Source organism: Colletotrichum higginsianum, chromosome 8 (assembly GCF_001672515.1).
Source record: "Colletotrichum higginsianum IMI 349063 chromosome 8, whole genome shotgun sequence".
In the NCBI taxonomy this organism is placed as follows: domain Eukaryota; kingdom Fungi; phylum Ascomycota; class Sordariomycetes; order Glomerellales; family Glomerellaceae; genus Colletotrichum; species Colletotrichum higginsianum.
This window is the reverse complement of record NC_030960.1, coordinates 2,353,453-2,371,966: the sequence shown is the minus strand read 5'-3', so window position 1 is coordinate 2,371,966 and position 18,514 is coordinate 2,353,453. Positions and strand designations below refer to the sequence as shown.

The 18,514-nt window shown below is 55.2% G+C and overlaps 3 protein-coding genes across 3 annotated transcripts; all 3 read left to right on the top strand.

The window, feature by feature from the left end:
- Positions 1–3,009: 3,009 nt before the first annotated feature.
- On the top strand, positions 3,010–3,240 carry CH63R_11699 (uncharacterized protein; the record flags this gene model as incomplete). The annotated part of the gene is made up of 1 exon (XM_018306673.1): positions 3,010–3,240. One exon carries the CDS (start codon positions 3,010–3,012, stop codon positions 3,238–3,240), a length of 231 nt encoding a protein of 76 aa, XP_018153514.1.
- Positions 3,241–6,899: 3,659 nt separating this feature from the next.
- Positions 6,900–12,112, top strand: CH63R_11698 (PH domain-containing protein; the record flags this gene model as incomplete). Its single annotated transcript, XM_018306672.1, has 4 exons — positions 6,900–6,915; positions 7,503–7,979; positions 8,130–8,287; positions 8,399–12,112. 4 exons carry the CDS (start codon positions 6,900–6,902, stop codon positions 12,110–12,112), a joined length of 4,365 nt encoding a protein of 1,454 aa, XP_018153513.1.
- Positions 12,113–14,119: 2,007 nt separating this feature from the next.
- Positions 14,120–18,004, top strand: CH63R_11697 (Meiosis-specific serine threonine-protein kinase mek1; the record flags this gene model as incomplete). Its single annotated transcript, XM_018306671.1, has 4 exons — positions 14,120–14,150; positions 14,233–14,930; positions 14,982–15,281; positions 15,341–18,004. The coding sequence occupies 4 exons, from the start codon at positions 14,120–14,122 to the stop codon at positions 18,002–18,004; spliced, it is 3,693 nt and encodes a 1,230-aa protein (XP_018153512.1).
- Between the last annotated feature and the right edge of the window lie 510 nt (positions 18,005–18,514).

Here is an 18,514-nt window from a genome sequence, read left to right as displayed (position 1 = left end):
TCGATGTGTTGGTTGGGGGCTCTCCGAGCCGGGGGTTAAATTGGGGGTACACGTGCAAGCGTGTTTGGACGATGCAATGGCGTTGGGCTGCAGAGTTGCAACTGGGCCGTGGACGGGGAGCTCCAGAAGGCTGGCTAGGTTAGTCGGTACGTACCTATGTGCTGCCTCCTTTTCCCTGGGCCACACTCCTATCTACCTAGCCTACCTACCCAGGCGGGTGCCAAAGAAAAGCCGGACTCTTGTAAAATATATATGATCAAGTCAGGTATTTTGGAGCCAACGATGATAAGCGGTACTTTCTCCTCTCCAACTATCTGCACTTAACAAAGGTATTCTCTATCACATCCCATTTATCAGAGTCTGGCTTTTTTTGTCACCCGCTTGCTGCCGTATCTTAGGTAAGCTGTTTTACAATACTTCTTACATAATTCCTCACTCCAGAACCCCAACAATTCCTTCTCACGCCTCAAAAACGTCCTGTTTCTTCGAGATGCTTTGGCCTGGGGGTTCCCCTGCTGCTTGCCTGACCGCGACTTGGAGAAAAAGTCCTCACTGGCATCACCCTTTGACCGTTACAAGATGTAGAGCAAACAACAAACAATCAACGCGCTGGATGAAAATTCTGACCGAAAACTCTTGCCACATAGCGGGTTACTGATGGGGCCAACAAGTGGCAATGGCTGCAACCTGACGCAGAGCTTGTGATTCATTTCGGATAGTAGCAAGCATGACCGACATTGACGGATCCTGTAACTTTGCAAGTCTTCACCGTCTCCCCCCGCCATGTTTTCTCCTGGCCAATTGGCAATCTCGACTTAGGAGGAACCTTGTGCCCACTACATATAGGGTATCTGTACATGGGGGATCACATTGTCGAGGCTCTTTTGAACCAGAACTTGGACGCACGCTTCGCGACCGATCCAAATTCCAGATGGACACCTGCGTTGTCTGCCTGCCTGCAGCGTTTGCGGCTGTAACGTGGCTAAGATAAGCACATTGCCTTCTCCGTCTCCTTTTTCTGCTCCTTCTTCTTCTTCTGGTGCGTTTTGCGTTACCTCCCAACAATACATCTATTCGCCAGGCAGCCGGTAGATGGATGTCCTGTCGCTGAAGTGGGAAACCATGGTCGATAGCAGTTCTCGTGTTGACGATGCCTCCAAGGTGAACACGGAGGTGGGTGTTACGAAAGAATACGAGTTGACATGGCTTTCAGAGCCTCTTGGTGTGCGCTGATCTTATTCTAACACCCGTTGACGACAGGGAACACAAGGCGTCAAATTTAGAATGTCTTTACCATCCGGTCTCGGATAGCCTCTGCAATGGTCTGCGCTTGCACAGCATCAGCCAAACTCCAGGCCTGCCATCCGACGTGTCTGAATAAAACTCAAGACACCCCCCAGTTGTGCCGACATACAGGTACTCTCTCAGCTCAGCAGGGGTCTGCCCAGAGTCCCTATACACTAGACATGACGTAGGATGGCTGATACTCAGTGTCGAATCGTCAACCAACTTTAGGATTATGCGGTTATCGGTCGTTCGTTCTAGCGAATGTGAAACCCCAACCGCAGATTATCTCTCATAGTGCCATTCTTCTTTACAACCAGATGACGAACTTCTTTGTGACGAGCTACTATATCCACCAGCGAACCGTCCCGTCAGCCGGCTTGGTGTCTCACATAGCGCCAGGCTAAAGTTCACCTCTGGCGGTGGTAAATGCCTTACGTCAGTGCAATTGCCCCGCAGCTCATTGCTGAACAATCCGATTTGCTATGTAGGTGAAGGCCACCAAAGGATATTTTCACCTGTATCGAAATATGAGGATTTGAAAGTATATACATTAACCCTTGGCTCAGCCAGTTTCGTTTCCCTTGTACGCTAGTTGACAACTCAAGGTTTCGCAATGCGCGAAAACATGCGTCGTTCGAAATGCACCACAAAGCCCCAGACATTGCATCGTTCAAATCTACACCGAAGCACGAACAAATAGATACAACACAAGGCGGGAGGTTGGGACCTTCGCTCTAACCCCTCGGTTTCCAACGTGATTGGGTGAAGGTCAACATGCCAGTTTTCGCGAAGACGGGGAGACCGGCCGGAACACGCCTTCGCAGAGGATCCAGTGAGCCCTGCGCTTTCTGGATCATTCCCACAAACGACAACTCGTCGTCGTTAGACCGCAAGCGAGAAAGGCCAATATTTCCAGCATTAGGAGCCCCTGGCAACAAACTCGACACTGGACGCTTACTCAGTATCGAGGTCGGACCCAGCCCCCTTCAGTGGAAGTAGCCGTTCCAGCGTTCAGGGTGTGACGACCCTGTGTGAAGTACACAACGGGTCAGGTAGTATTGATGCATGCAGTTATAAGCCCCCATCATAGACCCTTGGAATCAATTTCTTCTTCTTGTCCGCATTTCCGGTAGTGACCAAACTCCTGTGGGGTATGGCGGTAGCAAACCATGCGAGCGGAGTCCGAGAGCGGTGACGGCACTGGCTTCATATGCACGTTCAACCTCTTCGTCCGATATAAACCTTGCGGTGTGCATTGCACAGAGCAGCAGAGCACCCCCCGACGATTTGTTCGAAAGGGTTTGCTAGTGACAGGAGCAATGGCCCGACCAGACGGTTTCAAATTGGACACAAATTGGACACATTTCTTACGGCAGATATCCTCAGACCAGGCTGGACTGTAAGATGCCGAGAGGCAGTGTCGACGGCGTCGCCAGCAGCTGTCCAAGCGAGTGAATAGAGCTCCAATATGGAGACCAGGTGACCGGCGTTGACGGCCCCTCTTCGATCTGTGGCCTCTATCCACACATGCCCCAGCTCTCTCGAGTGCTAATCAGCCCGGGAGACCCTGTCGACGTTTAGCGCCGCCAGTACCCTCGATGAGGCAGACGGGCACCACGTCCGGATCTGGAACAAATCGCAAGTCATGCTACTGCTGCACCCAGAGACTAATACGCGTTCAAGGGCTGGCAGCGACTAGCGGATTCACGACTTCGCTACAAGATGAAGGACGTGTCACGATGGCGGACAAGGTCCATATGGGACCCACCCCCCTTTGAGGTTCACTGGACCATGGATTCCCAAGTCTTCAGGGAACAGCTGGCAAACAGCCCAGAAGCCAAGTCGGCAACCGAATTCCTTCGCTGGTCCGAGTTCAAGAATTGCAGCCACGTTGTCTTGGAGCGCAAAGCTGCAATGGGGGGCGTGGGGGAGCTGGTCATGCGCCGCACGTAGCCCATGCATTGCAATACATCAGATGGTCACCATAGAATCTGGAAGGGAGTGTCCTCGGATTGCAGCCGCGCGAGGCATGTCAGGACACACTGTGCCGTTGAGGGTATATTTGGTCCATTGTCTACGGATCATGACCTGGACTCCTCACGGCCAACAGGGGCGATAGAGTGTAGACCGATACCGAAGCGGGTGCTTGGAGTCGACGAGGGCCGATGGATAGCCATAGCGGCAGGCAAGTCGACCCGGCTGGCTCGCAAAACTAACACCCGAGACCCCGTTCACAAGACACCGCATGTTTCTTGCAATGCGCCCGAAAGGGCAGGTTGCGTTGCTGTTGAACTTTCACCAGTTCAAGTCTCCTTCTGTCTGTGGCACAGCCACCCGGAATCAATGACAAGTGCGGTTAACAGCAGCAGCAGTAGGGCATGTCCGTCTTTCTGCCTCCCGAGCATCCCACATACGGAGATGCATGGAGTCAACACTAGTACAGAACGGACTGCCAAGCATCCCGGGCAGGACACAAGATGGGAAACCCCTCTTGGCGGGGAAGTGGTTTAGTATTCTGAAGACTCAAGAAAAGGATGGTCTGGCGGCAACAAGTTGGATAAACAAAACAAAAGCCAAACACGAGAGAAACCTGTCTTGAGTTTGCAGTTCGTCCCGCCTCGTTTTCTGCCCCCAAGACTGTTTCCCCAGCCTCCCCCCAAGCTTTCAAGCCGTCACCCCCTCCACGTTCTGGACAAAGGCGTCAGGTGTACCTTGATCAGCCACACGGTGGCCACGATTTATGGCCACCCAGGGCACGGGGGGGGGGGGGGGGGGGCAGAGTGTGGATACGAAGCGCATCTCCCGCACTGAAGAGCCTCGTCCGTTTTATCACTGATCAGTGTTCAGAAACGAACAGCTGCTGAAAACTAGCAACAGAGACGGAGACAGCAAAGGACAACAGCTGGTGTGCATTCCGGGCAGGAAGTAAGACACAAGACGGCGTTGATAAATCAAGTGCAGCAGAAAGTATCAACAGGATGCCAAACACAACAACTCATCAACATCGACATTGACATCAACATGTCGTGACGTCTGGGTACGTTGACCCGGATATCTGCAATGTTGCATCCAGGTGGTCTCGCCCACTCGACGCTCCCCGGCGCCCCCTACGCCCTCTTCACGAATCACGAATACGCGGGCGACTGCGCTGTCAAGCCCCCTTAGTCCCGCCTCTAGTGCGCCTTACCCTACCTGACTAGTACGGATAGATAGGTACCTAAGTAGGTAGGTAGATGTTTACCCTTCGGGGACACTGGGGACGCCAGAGCCATAGCCCGCGTCTCCGACCTCGCATTTTTTGAAGGTCTCCATCCATCTATCTGCAATCCTCCGGTCGGTCTCAGGCAGCGATTGCCTCATCCACCCGATCGCTTTAGTCTTCTGGACTTTACACTAGGTATGTGGCAGGCGTTGCGCGTCCGTCCACTCAGCACCCCTGCCCCCTCCTACCCCCCAGGGCGAGGTGGTTTTCTGCCGCCTACAGCGTGGTGCTTGCGGTTATTGCTGCTGTTCGTGTACGAAAAGCACTAGTCATTTGGGCGGCTCGAGGCTCCCCGCCCCGTCCGTCTTACACGCGCCCTGCCCTGTTGGTACTGGCTCACTCGGCTGCCATCACCACCAATGGGGCAGCCGCGAGGCCTCTTTGACAGAGTTCGAGGAGCAAGCCGAGGAAAGCTGTCCAACCAGAGGGAACAAGTTGCAGGAACGAAGAGCGCATCCAGTAGCAAAGCAATACCAAGGCCGCAGCGTCCGGAATCTCGTTGGTCTTGGCGGTCAAGGGTTTGGGGGTCCTTTCGTGGAGTCCGGAGATCTTTTTCAGCCAAAAAGGCGGGCCTAGGAACCCTGACATGCTGCATCTTTCGTCCGGCTCTTCCGCAAGCCATCGATCGAGTTGTGGCCCACAAGGTATTTGCAAGTACCTCTTTCTCGCTCTCTCTCCCTCTCCTGCTTTCTCGCTTTTTCTCGCTTTCTAGCTTATCCTACTTTTCGATAGAAGGGAAATCAATAGCATTTTATCCCTGGCTTTTCCCTTGCGGTCAAAATCGGTGCATCTAGTTTCTGTGTCAACTTGCGGCAAAAAGCCGGGGGAGAAGCGAAAGAATTGTCGGGTCGAAAAGCAAAGCCGGATGCATAGCCCGGGAGGTTGAGAAGAGAAACAATTCGATAAACAAAAAGATACTTTACACAGCTTCAACTCCACCCTCCTATACCGTCCGTCCCAGAGTTCGCTAAGTAGGACAATCGTATCGTGGCGCCGCGCCTGCTCGGGCAAGACCAGGTCCCCGCCAACGCCGGAGAAGCCAAGCACTCCTAGGCAGAGGTCACCATCATCGATGGTGTTATTGTTGTTGCTGCTGCTGCTGCTGTAGTTGTTTTTGTTGCTGCTGTCATCGTCGTCGTCGTCACCACGCCCGCCTAGGTTAGCCCGACCGACCGCTAAAGCCGTGCGTTGGATGAGAGCAAGCCTCCGTCCGTCCTCCGCATAGAGCCATTACGTCGTCTGCTCTCGTTCCCGGGGAGGCCTTGTTCTGTTCCTCAGTCACATAGATTGGCCGGCTAGGGACAAGGCCTGGTCCTGGTTGGCTCTGGCGCTGGCGCTGTCGGTGGGTAGTGGGCAGTGGGCAGTGGTCAGAGGTCACTTTTTGCATGTCACTCCCACACACCCATTTCACTGCAGGACACTCTGTACACGTTTAATACCTCGTCGTGCAAGCCAATCTTTTTGGGACTGGCTTCTGATCCTGGGACCACACCTGGCAACTGCTACTTTCCTGCTACAGAGGAGACAGGCGACCCGTAGGTAAGTAAGTAGGTAGGCGGTGTTGCGAATTCCTGTTGCATAATACGCCTCCCGTACGCCTCGTCCTTTTTTTTTGATTTGACACGTCCTCGCTCACATTCGGATTTCATACATCATCTTTGGAAACTACTTGACTTACCTGCCCTGCCCCTCTGCTCTGTTCTGTTTCTCTTCCAACCCTTTCGTCACGCCAACTTCACACTACGTCAAAGTGAACGACTACGCAACCCTCTCCCCTTCTTCCACGCAACACATCCGCAGACGAAATTGTTTCTTACGACTGTAGAAGAGAGAGACAGACTTAAGATCCACCCCCATGCCCGACTCCTAATTCCTCTCGTTCCGTCCTCGGTCGCGCCCTTCATTCGTTTCACTACACTAATCCACCCGACCCGAACGCGCGCTCGAATACGACAACGAAGTCAACGACCTGTTTTCTCCCAGCGGCTCGCTCACCTTGTAGTTGGAGATTACCTCCCTTCGAGTCACCCAACGCAGTCCCTGCCATTCTACATCCACCATCACCATACAATAATTTAATTCGAAGCTCCACGAAACCCCACGTTCACTGCCTGCGGACAAGACACTTTCGATTCCGAAACCTCGATTACCCCCAGTCAAGCGCATATTGGACCCCCATCTCTGCCCATTCCTCGAACCCTCGAATCATCAGGATCCTCGTAGTCCTCCCGCGTCAGCCGGCTTGTCCTGCTCATCCAAGACCGTCTTGTGCACGGCGCAAGTCGAGTGTCTCTCAGTAATTTGATTGCATGGTTGCTGGCTTGGCAAAGAAACCACCACTGCCGGCAAGATGGGTCGTAATAGAGGTTCGTACTTGCCTGCTCTCCCACATTCCCCCTCCCCTCCCCCCCGTGCGTCCCTTCCCTTGCCTTGCTTTCCTTTGCATTGCCTTGTCTTGCAGCAGTTTGTTGTGCGTAGGAGGCTTTTCGCGCCGGCGCATGCTGGCGTGCGTTCCAGTCCTACCTATGGCCCCTACGCAGTAGCAACCCAATATTCCTTCTCCCCCTTCATCGAGTTGCGCATAGTGTGCTGGTATTGTTAATTCCATGCGCCAACGTCAAACACACATGCGAGGCCCTTTTATTTATTTATTTCCTTGCTACATCCCCTTCCTAGTCAGCACAGCTGGCTTTCCACTAAACCCAGCTCTCATCCTCGTCCTCGTCCCGCCCAAGCCTCCATCCCTTCCTAGCCCGCCCCTCCCATCACCTCCTCCGCCGCCGGGGCCCTCCCCTCCCCCATTCCCTCTCGGTCACTTTCTCACATCCCCGTCGTGTGGTCCTGGCCAATTACTTGGGCGTCAGGCAATAATACTATTTTTCCGCCAGCAGTGTCATTGCTGCTAGACGGGTGCGCATTATGCTGACCAAATCTGCGTCTTCGGTGGGAATAGTCCTGTCCTTCATGTCCCAATTTTCTGGCACACCCAGGGACGCCGACAAGAATCAACCAACTCCAAATTCGTCACCCCCCCACGACTCGACGACACCTTTTCCTCCGTACAACCTCAAGTCGCAACCACCACCACCGCCGGCGCACCAGAAAACGGAACCCTTCCCAGAGCCTCCCTCCAGTTTTGGCCAGCGCCCCGCAACCCCTACTTCGCCGGCACGTCCACCCTCCGAATATGCGTCATCGCCAGCCAACGGAACTGCCAACAGCTCGCCCGTAAATAGCCCCAGATCCGTCACCGGCCGACAACGCAGCTCCTCCCGCCCACTTTCGATGGTAATGCCATACCAGCCGCCCCTCATGGATATCAACGAAGATACCATTCCCGAGCTCCAGCCCATCTTCACCTTCCTCAACAGCCATGCGAACAAGCTGTATCAGGAGGGCTACTTCCTAAAGTTGGACGACCAAAATACCCGTGAGTCCTTGATTACCCAAATCTAAAATAAAATAAAAATAAGGAAAAGGAAGAAGAAAAAATATTAGGCTTCGCGGCTGCAGGTGACAGCTGCCGGCGCGCAGCGCAACCAACACTTGGACCGAGTTCTGACCTGATCAATCGTCACAGAGGGGAAACCCAATGCAGACCGCACATGGACTGAATGCTTCGCCCAGCTTGTCGGCACTGTTCTGTCGCTATGGGATGCCGCCGAATTAGACGCCGCTGGCGAGGACGGCGAGATTCTTCCAAAATTCATCAACTTGACGGACGCGTCCATCAAAATGGTATGTCGACGATATGCGATTGTCGTGCCGAGACCCGACTGCCGGCTGATGGCGAGGGCAACTGCAGGGGGTTGGATCGAGTGCTAATTTTAATCCTCCCTTGGCGAACAGATCGAATCCCTACCGACACGATCCAACGATGAGCAGCCACTGCAGAACATCCTGAGCATCTCAACTGCCGGTAGAAATCGCTACCTGCTGCATTTCAACTCTCACCACTCGCTGATACAATGGACCGCCGGCATCAGACTCTCCATGTACGAGCATTCGACGCTGCAAGAGGCCTACACGGGTGCCTTGATCGCCGGCAAGGGCAAGTCTCTCAACAACATCAACTTGATCATGGATAGATCAAAGTTCAAGACGGAGGAGTGGGTGCGCGTGCGCTTTGGCGCTGGAGTTCCCTGGAGACGCTGTTGGTGCGTCATATCCCCGCCCGACGAAAAGGAGTACGCAAAGGCACAGAAGGAGATGCGCAAGAAGTCGCCCTACGACCGCTCCACGCCTACCCTCAAAGGAGACATCAGATTCTACGATACCAAGAAGGACGGCAAGAAGCAGAAGAAGGCCCGCCCTATTGCCACAATTACCGATGCCTACTCGTCGTACGCTATCTACCCGCAGACCAAATCGCTGATCGATGCGTCCACCCTGCTGAAGGTCGAGGGCAACATCACCATCCACTCCGAGCCGCCTTCGTCGACAGAGGGCTTCGTGTTTATCATGCCCGAAACCCACCCTGCCGTGAGCGGTTTCGAGATGCTGCTGCGCTTCCTCTTCCCCACGTGGGATACCTTCGGCCTCTACGGCCGCCCCGGCAGGCTCGTCGCCAGTGTTCTGGACCCGAGGTCCCTCATGTTTGCCATGCCCAAGCATCGAAGATACGGGTACCTCGAGATTCTCGACGTTGCCGGACTGATCTTGGAAGAAGGGAGCTCGTCCTGGTCGGAGCGTGAGTGGCGTAAGAAGCTCAAAGAGCTCACCGGTAAGCGGATGAATGCCGTCGATGAGAGCCAAGGCGCTCGTCAAAGAAGTGGAAGCAAGAAGAGCAACCGTCTCAGCTTCGGCAACGGCACCTCAAGCCCTGTTCCGGTCAAGCCTAGAGTGGGCTTTGCTGACGATGCTGTTTCCAACCGTTCGTCTCGATCCATGTCTTTGGGCACGCCTAACCGCTCAGAAACGGCTCCCGTCACAACTTCACGTGCGCCCCCCCCTCTGCTGGCAGGCATAAACAAGGCACACCATGCTCGCAATTCTTCAGACCCTCACCTGCTAGGCCATACACCGCTGCAGCAGCGCACCCAAGACGGTGGCTACGACAGCTCCCACAACACCTCATACAACAGCTCACCTGCACGTGGCCCTACCCCAGTCAGGGGTGTTCTTCGCTCAGGAACCCAGAGCTCAGAGGAGGACACTGCGCGCAGCACCCCAGTGCGTGAGATTGAGGGAAGTGTGCGGAACATGGACTCACCAGAGCCTGTTGCTGCGCCGCCTGCTTTCAATCACGGTCCTAACTCCAAGCCTGCTGGCAAACCTTACCATTCCCCAGATCTGCGCAGGGCCACCACTCGCTTGTCCAACACGACCCTGACCCAGTTGACAAAATCTGGAGGATTTGTGATCCCTCCCGACAGCCCTTCTGATGCCTCATCAGAGCGTAGAAGCGGAGAGGCGACTGCACCACCAAACCCATTGGTACATCCTCAAGCCAATCCTGTAGGAGGCACTGCTAACGAAACTCTGTCTCGTGAAGCTCTGACCCCTAACCCAACCCCTCCCCCCTCCGGTGGTCTGCCGCCCCCTATTCCGCCCATGAACCAGAAGCGTTCCCGATCGCCCCTTGCCCAGCAGTCGTTCGGGCCCCCAAGCCCTCATCTCCAGGGCCCTATGCCTCCCCATCCCGAAGTCCGTGATCACCAAGATGCGAACGGCCCTCCCCTAATTGATGATTGGAGAGGTCCCCAACAGATGAGGAGTCCTGCCGAGGGCCAGCATCCTCACTTTCCTCAGCAACAGATTCGCCCTCAGCCGTCCTTCAGCAACTTTTCCCGGCCAGAGGGAGCTAGGACGCCCCCTATCGGCGGACCGGGCCGAGTACCTACTCCAGAGATGCGGAGCCGCGGCGTCAACGCCCAAGTTATGGGCCCGCCGCCTCCTTCGCATCAGTCTAGAGACCCTCGCGTACAGGGCCGCGGTATTCCGCTCCCCGGTATCGACACGAACTCTGCGTTTCAACGCAAACCACTTCCAGCTCGCTCGGACAGCCTGAGGAGCCCTCAGGATACGCCCCTATCAGCGTCCAGTGGCGGTAGCTGGGGTAACAACATTATCGACCAAGCGGGTTTCCAGCAGGTTCAACCCCGCGATCCCCGACAGCGTACGCCATTGCCCGAGCAACAGGTTCACAGAGTGCAGACACAAAGAAGCGACGCCAGCTACTACGACGACGCATCGTCGACTGCCAGCCCAGACTACGCCAGCCGCAAGTCGAGTGAGACGCAGCGTTCCCAGAAGTCTTTCGAACGGCCCAGAGCTGGTGTTTTAAAGACTGTGGGTGGCGCAGAATCACCCCACTCAGACATGAACATTCCTGACATCAACTTTGGTCCTACGGTCAACTACGCTGCTAGTCAACCTGCCAGGAACAAGACACCGACACCCTTGAACTACCAGAGTGGCGTGCCGGGCCTGCAGCGACCCTTTTCTCCGGCCGAGGCTATTCCTCCCCCGCACGACCAAGGACACAGCCGACAGGATTCTGAGGATACGGTCAGAAAGGTCGCCTGGCAACCCGGCGCCGCCGCCGTGTCAACCGGTCAGGGCATCAGCCCAGAGCAGTTTGTGCAGCAGCGTGCCGCCCAGGCCACCACTTCTATGTATGCCCACGGCCGGACGCCTTCGGGCAACATTCTGACGATGCGATCAATGACCCCTACTCCTTCCATGAACCGAAGAGGCTCTTCAGAGATGCTCGCTCGCCACTCCCGCAGTATTTCGGTGGACCTCCTGCAGCGTCCCAGCTCTCGTGGTGCCAATACGATTCTCGACACTGCCAGCAGTGGTGAGGTTTCGTCGCACCTTTCGGCTCGCGAGCAAGAGCACGTGGCACGCATGACGGGCTCGCCCCTCATCACTGTGGCCGGCAACCGAAACGGCCAACAGAGCCAACCGGGGGCGGGCCTGGTAGGTGCGATCCACGCCCGCGAGCGCGAGAGACAGCAGGCCAAGCAGGGCATGAACACGCAAGCAGTGCAGCAAGCCATCAACCAGCGGCAACAACAACAGCAGGCCTTGGTCTACCAACAGCAGATGCAACGACAGCAGCAACAGCAGGCCTACCAGCAGCAGCAACAACAACAACAACAACAACAACAACAACAACAACAACAACAACAACAACAACAAATGTACGCTCAACAACAGCACCAGCAGCAGTACCAGTACCAGCATCACCAGCAACCCATGTCCCCTCAGGGCATGTATGCTCAGAGCAACATGTCTCGCGGCCAGATGGGACCCCCTCGAGGGCAGCCCAGCGGCTACGGTGCCGGACCCGCGCCGAACTTTGGTTACGGCCAAGGAAGTAGCTATGGGCCAACGAGCAACTACGGTCAAGCTGGCGGTTACAGCCAGGGAGGCGGCTATGCCAACCCGATGGCGATGCGGCAGGGTCGTCAGTCGCCTGGGCCCCAGATGATGGACCCTCGGTTTATGCCGCAGGGCCCCTATTCCCCGGGGTCTCAACAAGGCGGACGAGGCCAAAACTACCCGGCTCAGTACCAAGGACAGGGGCAGGGACAAGGACAAGGACAGGCGTTCTAGTCTGTCTGACGAACGTGGGAAAGGAGTAAGAGAGAGAGATCGTGGAGAGAACAAAAACACTGGGGACGGTATTGAAAGACTACACTATACACCAAGAGGGCCGCACGCCCGGCAGTCGAGATCAAGTGTATCTTTACGAACGGAATAACCCTCATGGAAGGCGTTCAAGGGGGAACCACACTCGCAGGAAATGTGGTTGAGATGTTGGCTCCCAAAGTGGAAAGGCATCTGGGTCTTCTTTTGTTGCATTGTGTAGAGTCTTAAGGAAATAGCATTGATGGATATCGAGACGGCCGAACGATGTTACAAACTGGCGCGGTCCAACAAAGCAAGCGTGGCTGATGTGACGTATCCACCTGTCGGTACACCTCCTTGTCTTGTTCCCAAATGCGTTGTTGCCATTGCTGTTCAGTGTCGCTGACACCTTCCGGCGGGCATATTCAGCCTGCCGCCTGCCAGCTAGGGCTTCTGATCGGCAAGGCAAGTTCTCACCGGCGTACGAATACATAGGCAGACGTGCTCGGTAATGATTTAGGACTCCCGCCAAACGACTGCCTCAAAATGACGTGTCCAGCTCTTCGGTGTTGGCTACGCATGGATGTCGTCGAGGGATTTTTTATCTTATTTTATTCTTTTGGCTGGGGATTTGGATGTCGACACCGCCGCCGCCACCGGCAGCAACCCAATCCAGCTAATTAAAGGCAGCAAAGATGGCCAAGGCGGAGCTAGCGGTCCCAGCACTTTTCTCCAGGCAGGCACAGGCGATCGATCGTTCGACTTGTCGCCACCGAGAGGCTGGCAGGACTTGGCGAGCATAACAGGACTTCGCTTCAGAAGCCAACGCGGGGTGGGAGGGACAATGGACCTGACTGCCTATTGACCTCGCCGTCATCGCGTCCTATCGCCGCCACGTCCCTCAGGCGGCGGCGCGTCTTAGTCCTGTTAGGCGCATCTTCCGGCTGTGTTTTTTGGTGGGCGGGACTGGGATCAACCAAAGCGCCGACTGGCTGACAGCGGCTGCAGGTGCCCGAGCCCAAAAGGTACTTCCCCCGGGGAGGCTGCCTCGTGGCTAGGTACTGGAAGAAAGGACGACCCGCCCGTTTCTCAAGAACCCTTGAGGGCCAGTGCTTTCGTCGCATTCCCAAAAACCAGAGACATTCGTTCTCGAGGTCGAGTCCACGCCCACTCCTTGCGTCCAGGAGGTCTACATCATCTGACTCCAGTGGTGGTTTTCTTAACGCGCAACGGCATCGAGCAACCACACACAAGCACACACACTCACTCACTCACATATACACACACAATTATACACACACACGCGCGCACGCGCGCCTCGATCGCGGTCTTTTTTCGGTCCCCGCCTGATTGTTGTGTACCCCTACCCTCTAACCCACATCATTTGTCTGCATGACGTCCTTGCATCCTTGATTTATAAAGAACAGAGACGTTGCTGGGTGACCGGGGGTGATCGACTCGCATACATACATACATACGTTCATACATACAACCAACCCCTCCACCTTTCCCAGATGCGCAGCGAATTTGCCGATCCAACTCAGTGCCAAAGCCGAAGCACCTTGGCCTCCTCCAAAAATTGAGCTACTGGCGAACTGCGGCGCAACCATACACCATAGCCCTCTCACGCACACATCAAATACCGAGAATCGTGGAACGAGACGTCCCCAAAACAACCCTTTGCCGCAAAGAGCAACGGGAAGAAAAGAACAGAAGAAGAAAAAAGGGGGATGTAAGAAAACCCCGAATAGCGATACCATCTCACCCTCAGTTTACAAGATTTGTTCGAGAACGACGCCGACGCCGTTACTTTAGCCAACATCCAATAAATGCATTGCCAGCTTTTCTCAATCCAGCCGCGAAACTCCCTATTCTGGACACGCGCATCTTGAACCGCTCCCTTCCTTACGCCGGCCGATTGTTACCGGCCCAAGGTCCAAGACGGCAGCCTAGACGAGCTTTGCGAGCTTCTCTGCTCCTTCGGCTGTCCCAATGGAGGGCGATGGGTCGCAGCCCACCCAAGGTATGCTCGTCCGTCCCATCTCGGAGTCGGTTGCACGAGCCCAAGGCACACAACAACCCAGAGACTAATCTTTGTGCCTTAGCTACCCAAAACGTCCTCGATCCGCGCCGTGTAGGCAAGCAAAACTCTGGCTTCTCTGACGAAGATATATCCGACATCATCTGCATCCTCTACCCCCACTCCGAATTCGCCCGTCGCGAAGTCCACCGAATAGCCCGCGAACACTCGCAACATGTCGTCGGTAGGGAAGAGGCAGACGCCGTGGAGCCAGACTATGAGCAGGAGGACAGGGCCGACCAGTTCCAGCTGACGCCGCCCAACATCGAGCACGCCATCATACTACGCCTGTCTGCTAAGACCAAGGACCCGCTCCATGGCTTCATGTTCGGCCGTAACGTCTCGCGGTGCGACATTTGCTTCGCCAACGACCCCATGAAGCGCCTCAGCAACATTCACTTCCGTATCTATGTCAATGAGTATGGCGTCGTAATGCTGGAGGATCAGTCGACCAACGGTACCTTTGTCGAAGGGACCCTGTTGCGCGCAAAGCCCAAGAACGCAAACGACAAGTGCGACACGAAGAGGGTGCTCAGTCATGGCTCCAAGGTCAAAGTCTTGATGCACAATGAGCAGCACGACTTGGAATTCTTGGTTCGTATACCAAAGCGCGTGGGCGAATACGAAATGGCATACACAGGAAAGCTACAGCAGTACTTTGCCAAGCTCGAGACTCTGCGTGTGAACCACAACGAGACGGTGGTGCCGGGTCCGGGTGGTCATGTGAGTTACACCCTTTCTGCATTGCTGAGCGCCAGAAACTAAACCTGCCAGGTCGATTTGTTTGCTGCCCCTAGGAGACCGCCAACCGCCACCACGCGGCGAATAGCGCTACCATCCGGGACCACACAGGATAACGTCGACCGGTTCCCGAGGGACTGGGATGGTTCTGGGAAGTACAACCGTGTCGGCCAGATTGGCAAGGGCGCCTTTGCGGTTGTTTACAAGGTCACGTCTAAGTTTGACGGGGTCCCGTACGCCGCCAAGGAGCTGGAGAAGCGGCGGTTCATCAAGAACGGTATCCTAGATCAAAAGGTGGAAAACGAGATGAGGATCATGCAAAGGGTTCAACATGTAAGCTCGCCACGGTGCCCACGTTTCGTTTCTATGTTCTAACCGCTGACCCGGCAAAGCCCAACATCGTCCGATATATTGAGCATTTCGACTGGGACAATCGGCTCTTCATCATCATCATGGAGTTTGTCGGCGGCGGCGATCTCGGCAAGCTTATCAATAGCCGTGGACCCTTGCAAGAGGTGTCGGTCAAGCAAATGGCGGCTCAGTTGCTGAGTGCCTTGGCTCATCTGCACGAAAACCACATAACGCATCGAGACGTCAAACCTGACAATATCCTTATCTCCTCACTCAATCCTTTTGATGTCAAGTTGACGGACTTCGGCCTCTCCAAAATGGTCGACAACGAGCAGACGTTCCTCAGAACGTTTTGCGGCACCTTACTGTACTGCGCCCCAGAAGTGTACTCCGAGTACGCCGAATACGATGATAACGGCTATCGAAACCCGCGGAATAGGGCAAAGCGGGCAGCAGTTGGACAAAGATATGACCACGCCGTTGATGTCTGGTCTCTCGGCGGTGTGCTTTTCTACGCGCTCACCGGTAATCCGCCATACCCCGTTAAGAATGGTGTCAGCTATTCTGAGTTACTCCACACCATCATGACGAAACCTCTTGATACGCTCCCGCTGGAGCAACAGGGGATCTCGCCGCAGGGCATCGACTTCCTTTGCGATATGCTGGAGAAACGGCCGGAATGTCGCGCAACGGTTAGGGAACTTCAGGCGCATCCCTGGCTAGGCGTTCACAGACTGAAGCCTTCGCAAAGCGTTGATCAGTCATTCGACGAGATTACTGACGAAGACGAAGCGTTGCAAGTAAACGCATCTCAGCTTAGTCTGGAGGAGGGACAGTCGCGGCATCTCGCCGACACGGAGCTACCGTTCGATGAAAGTGCGGATGACATCGTCAACGACTTCATCGAGGAAGATTCAGAAATAGAGAATGGCACTTTCGGGCCGTCCGGGCATAGTGTTGCTGGTCCAAGGCTCTTTGGAGAGGTCAACATCTCTGCTGTGGGCAGCAGGGGCGCAATCGCGGCAGAACGGCTCAACCTCCCCGTGGCCGATTCGGGCGTTTTAGGCCATGAAAGCACTGGGATAGAGATTGGGGACAGCTACGAGTCGGAAGACGCTTCAACAATCATCGGTAGAAAGTCAGGGAGCAGCGGCGGTGCTCGACTTTCCGTCTCAGCCGTTAACGGCCAGTCAGCGGATCAGCTGCGTAGTCTGGTCGAAAATGTCGCTTCTCAAAGTCTGGGTGCAACCGATTTCGGCAGCGATCTGCAGATGAAGTCCGCGGCCACATCCCAAGTCAACGGGACGTTCTACAACGCTAGTAAACGGAAACCAGCATCGGTCGATACGAGCGATGAGTTCGAGCCGCGGCCGAGGGAGAAGCCCATTTTCAAACGCCTCAAGTCAGAGGGCAACCTCGATGCTTTGGCAGAAGAGGAAATGGAGGAGTACAAGCTCGTTGCCTCTGTTCCACAGATCAAAAGGCTGGAATCAGGACGCCAAATCGATGGGCCCTTCAACAAGATGCACTTCTGGGGGAAGGACCTCAGCACATGGCACCTCCGCTACCCCGAGATGACACAGCTACAGTACGAGATGTTCAAAAAGGCAGCACGAAGCCGGGGAGAGGAGTTTGGCCCAGCAAAATCCCCACTGTGGGAGCTAGCTTTCAAGTACTTTCCACCGAACAACGGCGTGCCCGCCATGCACACCGAGAGCCAACCAACCGCCGATGAGACAAACCGGGCGCTGCTGAAGCGAGATGACAGGAAAGTGCTGGAGGGCACGGAGTGGGACATTCCCTCCACGGCTCCCCTGCCCGAAGAAGATTCGCTTCCCGACACTCTACCGCCAGAACCCCAAAAGATTGTTGTGCCCATTTCCGATGACGGGCCGAAACGGGCTATTGCCGTACTTGAGTCAGCCCCTGATTCCGTGGTCTCTGGGATCTGCGTTCCCGTGAGGATCTCGCTGATGTCGTGGGGCCGAGGACCATCCAACACAGCAATTTACGAGCCCAAGACAGAGATCAAAATACCCAAATATGCTCTGAAGATCCTGCTGTGGAAGGACGGCTACGATCCCTCCAAGGATCTGAACAAGCATCCATGGGACAAGTATCCGGACGGCGCAGGATTCGCCTTTTACCTATCGACAAAAGCAACGAATGGAATCTTGCTCAATGGTGCCGAACTTCTTTCACATGACTGCAAGAACCCCACAAGCCCATCAAAGAACTGGGTCCAAGTGTACGACGGCGATGAGGTCGTTGTATGGGGCACCGCTACCGACACGACAAGCCAGACAAAGGTCGTTTTCCGCTGCTTTTACGGCGATTCCGCAAAGCGCCGCCACCCAGATGCCCCACCCAAGCTCGTCTCTTCATCGGCGGCGCGCAAAATGGACGAGATTTGCGGCAGATACGAGAGAAAGCTGAGGATGGCGGCCGAACAGGAACGGAGGTACAGCGAAGTCGACAAGGAGTTGGCCGAGCGCAAGCAAAATATCGAAAGGGAGCGTGAGCGCAGCCGTGTCTTTGAGGAGAAGCGGCTCGAGGCGCTGAGGTTCGTAGCGCTGAGAACGGCGTCTAGGAGGGGGGGCTCGCCGGCTAGCGCGCCCGCGACTACCGTCCTCCGGGGCCAGACGCCGGGTCTGAATGCCCCGTCGCCACTGCAGGAGGTTCGGTCTAGCAGCCCTCACAACTGAGCGAGCGACTGGTCACATAGCTCAGGACGAGGGCATAATGAAAGGATTAGGATGGAGGGGAGCTGGCTACTCGGCCAATAAATGACACTAGCCCTCCCTGTTTCAAGTTTGGCTGCCACTTGGAGCTTCTCGAAGGTAACGAAGACAAGGATGGGTAAATGGTTGCATATTGTATTGGAAAAGGGCGCTTTGTTTTTACCCAAGGCGCGGTATGAGATGCAGGTTGCGTAGGCACGAAACAGCGTTGTTTTCAGGACACTTGAGGGCCATCCACATGGTCAAGCACGGCGGTCTCTATAGTCAGTCATGTCTGGTTATTGTCGGTGAGAACAGCGCTGTTGATGGGATAGAACTGAGGCCTACGAAAGAAAAGAGAAAAAGCCACAAAATATAATAAACACAACAAATCATTATTATCAGGTCCATGAAAAACTGTCGCTTCGGTGCTGTAGTGTCTCCTTTCGACTTTTCCAGTCAATTATGCCATGGACGAGGTTTGTTCTTCGCCTC